General features: G+C 44.9%; 1 protein-coding gene across 1 annotated transcript; it reads left to right on the forward strand.

Annotated features, from left to right (window-relative positions):
• Positions 1–6763: 6763 nt before the first annotated feature.
• foxi3b (forkhead box I3b) lies at positions 6764–8273 on the forward strand (the record flags this gene model as incomplete). The annotated part of the gene is made up of 2 exons (XM_080525540.1): positions 6764–7367; positions 7741–8273. 2 exons carry the CDS (start codon positions 6764–6766, stop codon positions 8271–8273), a joined length of 1137 nt encoding a protein of 378 aa, XP_080381666.1.
• Between the last annotated feature and the right edge of the window lie 5620 nt (positions 8274–13893).

The following is a 13893-nucleotide window of genomic DNA, read 5'->3' on the forward strand; positions in this document are numbered from 1 at the left end:
GGGGTGCTACGCATCATGGGGATGGTCAACTTCATAGGTAAATTTATCCCCAACCTATCAGCGAAAACATCCTGCATCCGTGGGCTCCTACACAATGAGAGTGAGTTCAAGTGGACCTCCAAACATGAGCATGATTAGCAAGTGCTCCAGAGAGCACTAACCACTGCACCTGTGCTAACATTCTTCGACCACACAAAGAGGATCAAAGTGTCCACAGATGCATCAAAAGATGGGATTGGTGCAGTACTCCTTCAGGCTGAGGGTGAACACTGGAAACCAGTAGCCTATGCATCTAGGTCTATGACAGAAACTGAGTGTCGTTACGCTCAAATAGAAAAGGAGTGTTTAGGGCTAGTGTTTGGGCTAGAGAGGTTCCACAGCTACGTATATGGCCTCCCCTGCTTCACTGTAGAGACAGACCATCGTCCATTAGTCGCTATAATCAAAAAGAATCTGAATGAGATGTCACCAAGAATACAGCGAATGATGATGAGATTGCAAAGATACGACTTTGGACTGATCTACACACCAGGAAAGCATCTCGTACTCGCTGACGCACTCTCGCGAGCACCAACAGGGAACAGTGTCAGTACAACTGAAGAGGATGTTCAGAGGCATGTGAACATGGTGTCTGCTGTGCTTCCTGTATCAGACTCAAAGTCCAGACAGATAGCTGAGGAAACAGCGAAAGACACAGAGCTGCAACAAGTCATCAACAACATGCAAAATGGATGGCCTCCAGGTTCCTGTCCACAGTTCTTCCATGTCAGAGGTGAGCTGAGTGTAGTCTATGGGCTGCTGTTGCTAAAACACGACAGAATCATCATCCCAAGAGCTCTGAGGCAGGACATGCTACGGAGGATCCATGAAGGTCATCTCGGTGTCGCAAAGTGTAAAATAAGGGCGAGAGATACTGTCTACTGGCCTGGAATCAACAAAGACATAGAGAGACTGATAAGCAGGTGTCAAACATGTCAGGAGCATAGGAACAAGCAAACCAAAGAGCCCATGATAGTAGCTGATGTGCCAGCAGCACCGTGGCACAAGGTAGGAATGGACTTGTTTCATCTCAAAGGAAGAGACTATAGGGTAGTCATTGACTATTATTCCAACTTCCCTGAAATGGCACTGCTAGCAAACATGTCATCAGCCTGTGTCATAACACACACAAAATCGATCTTTGCCAGACATGGCATACCACATACCGTTGTGTCTGATAACGGACCATGCTTCAGTAGCGGAGAGTGGAGAGAGTTTGCAGAACAGTACGACTTCAATCATGTGACCTCCAGTCCTCTCTATGCACAGTCTAATGGAAAGGCTGAGAAAGGAGTCCACATTCTCAAGCAACTCCTGAAGAAAGCTGCTGACAGTGACTCAGATCCATACCTTGCTCTACTCAGCTACAGAGCATCACCTCTTGAGTGTGGACTGTCACCTGCTGAGTTGCTCATGAAGAGAAAGCTTCGTACCACACTGCCAAGTTACTCACAGCAAAGAAGACGTCCAAAGCTGAAACAAAAGCTACAGCTACAGAAGATGAAGCAGAAGTCATTCTATGACAGAACAGCCAAGCAGCTTCCACCGCTCTCAAGCGACGACACAGTCAGGATTCAAGGTCCTGATGGATGGAAGACAAAAGCCACTGTTCTTGACGAAGTCGCTCCACGGTCATTCACGGTGAGAACAGAAGAAGGACAAATCTTCAGACGCAATCGCCGCAGTCTCCTAAAAACTCCAGAAGCTGTTCCAGAGCTCAGTGAAGCCTGCAGTGAGTCTGAGCCCATCCGTCCACTTCCAAGTGACTGTAACACAGACAGATATACTGAACCACACACTAACACACACATGTCAAGTGAACCTGTGATAAGAAGATCCACAAGACACATCACAAAGCCTGATAGACTGAACTTGTAAAAAAAAAAAAAAAAAAGACAATAAGCATGAATGTGTAAGAATGTGTTTAATGTTTTGAGTTGATATGTTATACATATAAAAGAAAGTTTAAGGGTTAGTTCATAGTACCGTATTTTCCGCCCTATAAGGCGCACCGGAGTATAAGGCGCACCTTCAATGAATGGCCTATTTTAGAAATTTTTTCATATACAAGGCGCACCGGCTTATAAGGCGCACCGGCTTATAAGGCGCATAGAATAGATACTGCAGTCAAACGTTTGACTGGGGTTGCGTTACGCCCAAGCTCCACCTACTGCGTTGCGTCACCTCTCCATCGGTGTTGTGTCAACTTCCCGTTGTCCAAGCTCCACCTGAGCGTTGTCACCATCAACGTTCTACCTGCTCCACTGTCAAAAATATATATTTTTCCACCTCAAGTATCAGCCGTTCGTCATCCATTTTTGCAACAAGCGTCAAGGACCTGCGGTGATTCACAGCTGACTCGCGTGAATAGCAATTCGCAATAGCTGCAACCACGAGATATAGAGTAGTTAGCTACAAGCATTTTCAATCTGCTATTATCTCTATTAGTGGATTAACCGCTGTGGTGATTTAACAGCTGATAAAAATACATCAAGTAGACTACAAACAGAGCAAAACAACACCAGAAAACAACCAATAGGCTATACAATTATAACCAACAACCAATATGTGACAGCTCCTGGTGAAATGTGCAACGTACTTTTTCAGTTTTTACACATGCTTAAACTGCAGATTGTAAGCTTTCAAATGATGTGTCATACATTCAAATCAGAGAAAGATTGAACACGACAGGCGTGTTCTGACCAAACCACAACAAACGCTGCTAGCGGCTAACAGCTAACAAAACACATCGCTACGAAGGTCTAAACTGTATTTTAATAACATGACAACATACTGGGAGAACATCGACATGCTAAAAACACATAACTACACATAACTAGATGAACACACAGTTCTTGCTTTTGAACACGAGCTAAAACGAAAGTATGTTTACAAATCAACCCTCCCTTACCGGTAGCCTCCGGCAAACGAGAATAATGAATCCAATACACAAATGATAAGTGTTTAGTGATCGTTAAACTGTTGTTTATTATATCGAGTGGGTACTTTAAAACTTCAAGTTGAAAGCACCAAGAATCTCACTTTGTTCCCTCGGAAACTCTGTTTAGTCTTCTTTACTCTTGTGGTGTGGGACTGTGAGTAAGCACAACACCGGTGTTTACTGATTACCGTAATGCTGCAAGCGGTGTGAGTGTCCGAATTGAACAGTTGGGTGAGTACGGCATCCATTCAGAGCACATGATAGAATAACAATAGCATGTAGTGCCGAGAGACGGGAGTCGGAGGCGGCGTATTAAATGTCACAGCTAGACGTTTATTGACAGACATGAACCAGTTGTTATCACACACTTAAAACAGGAACTAAAACTCAGTACCACCCACTTAACCCTCCGTACGGAACAATACTCCCAACTATTAGTTCCGGGGGTGAATTATGTTAACCCACCACAAGCATAGCATTCGCGGAGATTCCAAGATGGCGGCCGTCGTTTACTGATTACCGTAATGCTGCAAGCGGTGCGGCTTTGTAGTTTACCAGTCGTACTGAAACATTGTATTATTATTAAAAAAAAAATATTGGTCATGTAATTTTTACATTTTGATCCATATATAAGGCGCACCGGGTTATAAGGCGCACTGTCGTTTTTTTTTTTTTTTTGGGACTTTTAAGTGCGCCTTATAGGGCGGAAAATACGGTAAACATGTTTGGTTGTGTGTTTCAGTAAAATGCTTTAAGGACATAGCTGCAGTTAAGATTGTAGCTGATACCTGTAATTTGTGTAACTTGAACTGTTAGCTGTTTGTTATTTTTCTTACCTCAAAGAAAGGAGGATGTGACGATTGGATACTCCTACCACTAGGTGTCAGTAGAGGTCCTTGTTATAGGACAGGACCGGAGATGATGTAGGGGTAGCCAGAGGACAGGAACTAATAGGTACGACGTAGATGGAGTTGACGTAAACGGAGCACGTTAATAAAAGTTATAAAAAGATCCTGTTTCTCATTGAACGATACGAACAACACAGTTGTCAGTTGTCTTGTGTCTTTAAACAGAAAGCGCACGGGTTGCATGAAGCTCTCGCGCACTGAAACACATGGGAATATAGGCTGTGTTCGTACATTCGCTCTGGAATCTGATCAGCACTCGTGGAATGCCTCTTATCCAATCAAATGTCTTAGTCCCGTTATGACGTTGGACCCAGTGTGCGCTCCGGCGCTCTCGGAGCGAATTGACGAACGCAGCCATAGACACCGTGTCAACCTTATTCACATCACCACGGGCTTGACAGGGATAGGCCTAGCACTGTTTCTACATTCAAAGACACACTAGCTATATCGTTGCTTTGCTTGTTTTACGAGATCACACGACTGGTTTGTGCAAAATAGGCAAACAGTCAAACAATATTGTTATTACAGTTTTTTTTTATTTAGAATATGGCCAAACCACAGGTACAACTTGAAACAATAACAAACACAAAAAGTAGGCCTACTTTGAGAACCGATCAGTTGTGGGACACTATCAGTCCATTACCTGCACACAACACCTCCAAAAACATGTATCGCTTAGCCCAGACCTGCCAAATAGGACCCTGTCTCCACTTTACACAGCAGCTTCACACAACTGCCTTTCATAGATTCAAACAGTAACAGTAATTGAGAAAGTACGTAAATTCTTTAACAGGAAAAATGATGTCTAAGTCAAAGGGGTTGAGGTGGGATCCACAGGCTCGGGACGCTCCTTGATCTCCTTCTCCTGCCCTTGTTCCCCAGGGGAGCCAGAGATCGCAGCCTTGCAGTTTAGGTATTCTTTCTCCAGCCTCACGAGGTCATTTCCCATCCAGGTCAACTGCTCTATAGACAGGCAGGGAGACAGGCAAGAGGCGGGTGGGTTATCAGTGTGTACAGTCAAAGTTGGGTATGACCTGAAAAATATAATCTTTATACATTCAATCATAACATAGGGCCACTACAGCCAACACACCACCATTTTCAACAGGGGATTTTATATAGGGTGGAGAAATTACTACTTGCTATAATAGGTGCAAAAATAGGCCTACTTTGCTAGTGTTTTCCTAGGGACATCATCACACATTCTGCACACAGAACTCAGAATGTATGTCACCGTTACCTGACATCATTTCCACGTCTTCAATCATTCTCTCTAAATCCTTGTTCAACTTCATCATCTTCTCAGCAAAGTAGTCCCACTGCTCGCCGGCTGACGGAGAATCTCCCATCTACAAACCCCGAGATGAGTTCAAGACCTGGTCCCCCATAAGGGGCCAAAACCCAGTGAGTAACCACCAGAGGTAAAGGGGGAGAATAGCTAATATCGCCTTTATACGAAGGGGACGTTGAGTTATTCGCGGTTGACACAGCTAGCTAGCTAGCTACAGTTAACTAGGCTTCAAACTTGACAAGCTGACTTACTCAAATGTATTGAAATTGAAACCACATTATGTGAGCTTGACATATCAGGCGTTTAATAAAGTAGCTCCTTATTTATTTATGTGTACAAAACATAACTCCCACTTACGATAACGGCGGTGAACGTTGTCAGTTATCTTATGTCTTTAAACAGAAAGCGCACGGGTTGCATGAAGCTCTCGCGCACTGAAACAAAATGGGAATATAGGCTGTGTTCGTACATTCGCTCTGGAATCTGATCAGCACTCGTGGAATGCCTCTTATCCAATCAAATGTCTTAGTCCCGTTATGACGTTGGACCCAGTGTGCGCTCCGGCGCTCTCAGAGCGAATTCACGAACGCAGCCATAGACACCGTGTCAACCTTATTCACATCACCACGGGCTTGACAGGGATAGGCCTAGCACTGTTTCTGCATTCAAAGACACACTAGCTATATCGTTGCTTTGCTTGTTTTACAATGTAACGAGATCACACGACTGGTTTGTGCACCTCTTGCTTCAAATAATATATCACAATTGTTCTGTGCCGATGCGCGTTTGAGCAAAATCTGCGAATGCACTGGTCCAGGACAGGGAATTGTATAACGAATTGACAGGTGTATGTTAGTTATGAATAAAATAGACCTCAGCAAATTAGAGTTTCAACGGTCATTCATGTGGAGATGTAATATATAATCTGATAACAATTCTAAAACGAATGTATTTTCCAAATCTTACAGGTCAAAAGTCTAATGCCATGGTCAGAAATACAACAGGACAAACACAATTGTTCAGTCTTAAATTGAATTAGTATTTAAGACTGAAATACTATATATCTTCAGAGATGTTATTTTATGAGTAGTAATACTGAGTAATGTGAGTCGAGTGGAAAATTCCTGTGTCAAGAGAAACCCTGGGGGAATTGGCTGAGAATGAGAAGAAAAAAAAAAGCAATAGTCAGAAACCTTACCTGGCTAAACAACCAATCACAGGATTGGGGGTGTTGCCAGGGAAACAGATAAAACAGGTGTGACAAGTGTCTGACCTGACATAGAGCAAGGGCAAATGATCCACAGGTAACAGACAGAGAGCAGAGACAGGTAGAGCAGGTAGAATAGAGATAGGGCAAAAGCTGCCTTTGCCTCCAGGAGAACAATGCACACACTGACACAGATGGAGCTAGACCTTCCAAGGACCCAAGAAACAAAACAAAAGGATATATAATTCATACTTCAGAATTAACGTTATTTTTTTTTAAATTTTTTTTAAAAGGGAGGACATTCATTTCTGGAGCCACGGAGGTCAAAACATTGAACCAAGGACATATCCATCTCCAGGGGTGAGAACAAACAGACAATGACCTCCTTCGAGACCCAGGGCCAGCAGTCCCCTCCTCGCTGTGGCCCCCAGTTCCCCAGCCTGGGCCAGGAGCCCCCGGAGCTCAGCATGTACAGCGACTGCTACTACCCCCCTCCCTCGCTGCCCAGCCCCCAACGGACCACCCCCTCCTCCTACGACCTTGGCGACTACGCCACGTCCTCCCCCAACCCCTACCTGTGGTTCAACGGCTCTGGGATCAACGCACCTCCTTACCTGGCCACAGCCGGTCCCCCAGGGAACCCCGGGCCCCCCTTCGTCCCCCAGCACTACGGTATGCAGAGGCCTTACCTCGGGCCAGGGGGGGCCGGGGGGCCGGGAGGGGAGCTGGGTTGGTTCTCTCTCCCCTCCCAGGAGGATCTGATGAAGCTGGTCCGGCCGCCATACTCCTACTCAGCTCTTATCGCTATGGCGATCCACGGCGCCCCCGAGAGAAGGCTGACCCTCAGTCAGATCTACCAGTACGTGGCTGATAACTTCCCCTTCTACAACAAGAGCAAGGCAGGCTGGCAGAACTCGATCAGACACAACCTGTCGCTCAACGACTGCTTTAAGAAAGTCCCCAGAGATGAGGACGACCCAGGTAAGACTCTCTTCTCTCTTCTCACCTCATCCCTTTTATATACTGTTGAGTGTAAAAGCAGTAAAAATAGCCTGGTACTCTTGTGTCTAGAGATACTGCAATACTGTGTATTAACTACCTTTTAAAATCGGACCCGAATCTGTTGTTTTGTCTTAAAATACTTGCGTGTTAGTTTTTTTTTCTCCAAAAGTGTAGTTTTAATTGTCTTCAAAAGTGTAGTTTTAATTGTCTTCAAAAGTGTAGTTTTAATTGTCTACATCTACAACCTTCAACAACAGCCCACAAAATGTGCAGTGTTAAAACACAACATTGTCAGCTCATGTTTAAACCCCAAACAGCTCTCTCATCCACTCCTCTCTCTCATGTCTTCCAGGGAAAGGCAACTACTGGACGCTAGACCCAAACTGTGAGAAGATGTTTGACAACGGAAACTTCCGGCGCAAACGGAAGAGGAAATCAGACTCCCTGGCCGGTGGTGAGGGGGGCTCCGGGGGCCCAGAGTCAGTTGATGGTGAAAGGGGCACCCCCAAAAACACAGGCAACAACTCTGGGATTGACATGTCCCCCACACCAGAGAGAATCCCCTCCCCTTCCGCCTCTGGTCCCACCCCCTGTCTTAGCAGCTTCCTGTCTGAGATGTCTGTAGTGGCGGCCGGTGGAGTCAACGAGGTGACCATGGACGGCTCCCAGAGGCCTTCACAGCCTGGGGGGTTTGGTAGTTATTCCCCCGGCCCAGGTGCTCCAGAGTGGGCCTCATCGCTGCCACCGCCCTCTGCCCTCTCCTCCTCGCCCACCCACTCCTCCCTGGGGTACAACAGCCCCATCCTTAGCCAGTTCAACGGGCATTTCTATCCCGGGCTGGGCTCAGCGGGCATCCTTTACCCACGTGAGGGCACAGAGGTCTGAAGAAACCACAGAGAGAGACGCGTAGCAGCATTGACTAAAAGAGACTATTACGCTTTCGACTGAGATCCTGTCTCTGTTATCAAACCCTATGGTAGACACGGTGGACATGCATTTCCATTAGCTGTGAGTCATCATAAATAAGATGGGCCAACAGCCATGGCACACAAGCACACACACACACAAACACACACACACGCACAAACACAACCGCACACACAGATGCGTTGATAGGGATCATTGAGATATCAGTACCGTGTGACAGGACAGGGAGGAGGGCCTGATTCCCACAGGAACAGCTGAGTCAGCTACGGGGCTCCAGACAGACTCCCCAGTCAGCCTCTCTATCAGATCTAAACGATGAACAGATCTCGGATCAGCTTTTCCCCCCTGAGGGTAATCTGTGTTTCTTCATCCATGTCTGCAAAAAAAAGGGCAATTCCCTGTGGCTGTCACAGCAAATACTGGCTAAAATCACGTCAGATAACAAAGTCTGTGCTTCCTCTAGTGGTGGACAGAAATTGTATATATTTGTATGGATTTTTATGTCTGAATGTTTGGGTTAAAAGATGTGCTCAACAGATAACATTGTACAGTAGGGGTTTTTAATGTTTGGGTTACAGCTGATGTTTTTGATAAGAATAATAAAGGATTGCAGAACAAGAACATTGTCTGACATGTCATAATTCATGTTTACTCTCAGATGAAGAGAACCGCGTCCAGTCATAAGCAACTTGGCTCGTGGTGTTATTAACGGCCTAATAACTTCTCTGGGGGTATGAGAAAATATTGCAAAAACATCAAACAAAAAAAGGAAACGTATAGCCTGGAAGCTGTATAGCCTGTTGGGAAGATCGATCACTGTTTGAACCAACTACCTTGTCAAACAAACAGATCTATTGCTGCTTTAACCAACTACCATGTCAGACAAACAGCTCCCAGGCAACAGAAACACATACAGACAAAAAACACTCCTGTCAGAAAAACGATGACCAGTGAAATAACAAAAGGCTGCTGATCTGTGTAACCTGAGCCTGTGGTGTGCAGTGATGGATGGCTAACTGATTCTTCTTAACGATGAGATACCTGCATACCTGTCCCCTTTTCTCCTGAAACTCCCCAACCTTAGAAACCTGGGTTCTGCTGACTGGGCTAGAGTGGGGGTTTGGAAGGGGGGGGGGGGGGGGGGTAACAGTTAGGGTGAGAGAGGGGCGAGAGAGCTTTCCCATGTGTAAGAGTGTCAGAGGACCTGCAGATTCAACAGAAGTATCAGATAAGATACCGGAATTAAACCCTTTCTCACCCTTTCTCACCCCAGCCACCTCTTCTCTTCTTCCCGTACCTTTATAATGATGACATCATGTTTCAGAATGAACTGAGGACACCACAGGAGCCTCTTCTGAAATAATTCAGTAGTTACGTTATGAAATGATCTGTCTAAATGACCGTTGATGAACCATGGATACAAATTACACAACACTAGGAAAACATAATACTGTGTTTTTTTTGTATATGTATTCAATAACTACTTAAAAAAAACTGAACTGCAAATTTGTACCTTTGATACATTGCAGTGTCACTGGCCCCCTCAGGGCTTTATTTACCCCGAAACAGAGGCAGCAAGACAGTCATTTACCCTAAACACTGACATAAAAACAGAACACACTCACTCACACACACACACGCGCACACACGCGCACACACACACACACACACGCACACACACACACACACACACACACACAGAGACACACATACACACACAGACTCACACACACACACACACACACACACACACACACACACACAGACAGATACAATGCAGGCAGAATATGCTTTATTTTACAGTTAAAATGAAGGTGTCACGTATGTATTGAGAGGAAGAGGGTCACCTTAACTTCGCCTCTCACCTGTGTAAACTGGATTTGCATAACTGAATCTCAATGATAGGTCGTAATTCTAAGTCTATATCAATTGCACTATACTTACTGGCGTATCCAATTTTATTGGGATGCTGTGACATTTCTTGGCTGAACGAATGGGTACAAAACGCAAGGGTTCATCAAGTTTATGCAAATACGATACTGTATATCTTGTCAACGTTGTTCATATAAAGTCTACACAGGCTCTGCCTTATCTACAGGGATGGTGTGGAGAGGTAGCATCAGTTACGTCTGCACACATACAGAGACGGGAGGAGAGGCTGAGATGGGGAGAGGTGAAAGAGTGAATTTGAACATCACCAAACCAATGTTCCCATATGTCTCTGTTTCAACGTGCAGCACCTTCTATCAGGAATGATCTTGGCATCACCGCTGGTTCATGCTGCCAATGACGTTGATCTTTTTCTTTTTCATTCCAGTGTTGGCAGGTGATGCTGAGGGTGTGTGCTGTGCAGTACGGTGGTTGCCTGCCCTTTGCCTTTTCTTTATCCCAATAAACTTTCCCCCTGAAAGCATCTGCCAACAAAAACAGAGAAACACAAATTGTTGACCTTTTGTTAGGAATGCACATTTGAACAGATTTGACCGATTTCAGATGTCAAAATGATGCAAATTTGCAACCGTTCATCATAGCTCCGGTAGGCGGGGCAGGTCGGGAGGGGGGGCAGGTCGGGGGGGGGGTCACGAACTGTAATCTACTGTACTGAAATAACATTGAATAAATTCCCCTCCCCGTTGTAGTGATCCCTCTCTGGCTCCCGACCAACTCCACTAAAACCTTTCTGTCATTTCCTTCATCAGCTTGGAATCCTTCTTCTTCTTTTCCTCGTTTCGGTTTGAAGGTTGATTTGCTTCGTGTGGGGGGGGTGTAGATCTCCTCTAGATGCCTGCTACTGCAGGCGCGGTGGCTTTCACCTGTAGGATATTCCACTTGTGTGTCAGACGACGACGTCTTCACGTGCTCTCCTTGTCATACTGTGTCAAGAGCACTGACGTTTCCCTGGGGTGACAGCACCTTGATCTAGTGTGATGCATGCACGATTGAAGTGTAATACTGGGTATTGTAGCACATGGAAATGCACATGTGCATCTCTCTCTCTCTCGACGTAGGCGGTCGTTCCCCCCCCCCCCCCACCCCCCTTCTTGTAATCTTTGGTTGTATATGTTCTATTGTAAAATGCTTTGAGTTGCATTTCATGTACGAAAGGCGCTATACAAATAAAGCTTTACTTACTTACTTACTTACTTACTTACATGTGGGTAGCATACATTAGTTTGACATTAGGGAGCATGCAGCAGCCATTCGTCTCATCAGAGCTATATGTCTTCCCAGGGCCTTGGGCTGTAGAGTTATTGCTCAACAGCAAGTCAATAAGCAGAGTGATTAAAATCTATAAATTCACAACTTCACCTGCTGCCTGGCTCGTGGCAGTCTCCCACACACCTGTCTAGCTCACGGAATACGCACGCACATACGCACACACACACATCCGCACACACACACACACACACACACACACACACACACACACACACATACACACACACACACACACGCACACCCGTCCCATTGTATGACGGCAAAATGTGAATGCATGCTTTAAGCGTGTGTGTTTGTGTGTGAGTGTGCGTGTGCGCGCGTGTGTAATGTTTATACAATAAAGTCTGTCAAGAGGGCAGGTATGTGTCAGGCTCGGATAAGGTTGGTGTTTCAGTGAGTAGTGGCCTGTGGACAGTGTTGGATTGGTACTGACAGATCTGAACTCTGTTTACTTTAATTTCCCATAATGTGAGAGAGTCACTAGTACCCCCTAACTAACAGTCCAAACAGAGGGCAAACTTTACCTGCTACCGAAATAAAACACACACACACACACACACCTCTGTTTACTAAAACAGTCATGTCCTATCTGTGTTGTTTAGTAAACGGTAGAGGAGGACGTCAGGCCCAGACACTCGTCCTCTGGTTCTGTGGTTCAGGATGGAGAAGCACCCACCCTGTCCCAGCCCCCTGTTATGTGTAAACATCCACACACACTTCTGACACGCACCCCGGAGATGAAGTCTTGTCCTTAATGTCTGTGACATTGCACTAACTCTCTCTCTCTCTCTCCCACTCTCTCTCTCTTCCCCCCCCTCTCTCTCTCTCTATCTCTCTCTCTCTCTCTCCCCCCCCCCTCTCTCTCCCTCTCTCTCTCTCACACACCAAATAACATTTTGGGTTACAAGTCACAATTCAATCGACACGTCATATTCACATAGTCAATGACTAAAACATGAAACAACGTCAGACCACCGATGGTAGATAGTCAAGATAGCCTGGTTGAATGATGAAAGGCAAAACTAACCCTAACCCAATCAGGGTCCTCTGATTTCTCTGATTTCGTATTCTAATTGAATATATTTCATATTCTAAGATAACAGATTCCATATTCTAATGCAACAGATTCCATATTCTAATACAACAGATTCCATATTCTAATAGAACATATTCCATATTCTAATAGAACCTATTCCATATTCTAACAGATTCTATATTATTATTAATAATAATAATAACTTTAATTTGTATAGAACTTTTCATGCAAACGTTGCAGCTCAAAGTGCTTTAATCATTATATAATCATAATTTAATTATTTTGTCATTTAAAGGCAATATTAAAAAGATTTATTCTAATAGAAGGTTTATTCTAATAGAACACATTCCATATTTTACAGTTTTTCTCAGTTGCATTTCTTGAAACCTCCACCTATTTTCTCAAAACCTTAAACACAAATCCCAAAATTCAAACTACATTCACAAAACCCCAGACTTTCCTACCAGAATCAAACCATCACCTCAAAACCACATATCCTGTGTTCAGATCATACACACAGCAAGTAAAAATATATTTACCACAGAGCATTCGTTAGACACTGCATACACTAATTTAGGACACAGCATCCAGGGAATGTAGTTAACAGAACATGTTTATTGTAAATGCATTTAGCAAAAACGTATATAGTCAAAGTGATATCTACATTCAGCACTTTCATAACAAAAACTAAAAAAGCGAAATGAAAAGCACATTACTGCACAATCAAAGTCACTGAGATTAATTCTCCAACATCATGTCTTTGTGCGGGGTCCGGCCAGAGGACTTCATCCACGTCACAGACAATATTTTCCCTTGCCCGGCAACAGGAAAAACCCCTCTGGTGTGCCGAACCCAGCCTTGACAAGACTCCACAGTTATATCATCACAGGCCTGTTCCATAGGGCTGTCTGTCATAGACCTTCCACCCCCACACAGAGAAAAACTCCTCTATTGGATTCAGGAAGAGGCTGTAAGGTGGAAGGAAAACCATTATGAAGCACTGGTTGTTGGTGAACCACTCACGTATCAGGACAGCACGGTGAAAGCTCACATTGTCCCAAACTATGACATATACAGGATGAACTGCTTGCTGATGCAGCTGCTCACGCGCAGCCATAATATCCTGTAGACCACCCAGAAATGTAAGGAGATGTTCAGTGTTAGATGGCCCCAGGTTTGCATGATGTTGGAGAACCCCCCAATTACTTATGGCTGCACAAAGGGTGACATTGCCACCACGCTGGCCAGGGAATTCCACAACGGCACGTTGACCAATTGTGTTCCTGCCTCTCGGCCTCCTTTTCGCCAGATTGAACCCTGCTT

This window comes from Nansenia antarctica, assembly GCF_963989245.1.
Source record: "Nansenia antarctica genome assembly, chromosome: 3".
NCBI lineage: Eukaryota > Metazoa > Chordata > Actinopteri > Argentiniformes > Microstomatidae > Nansenia > Nansenia antarctica.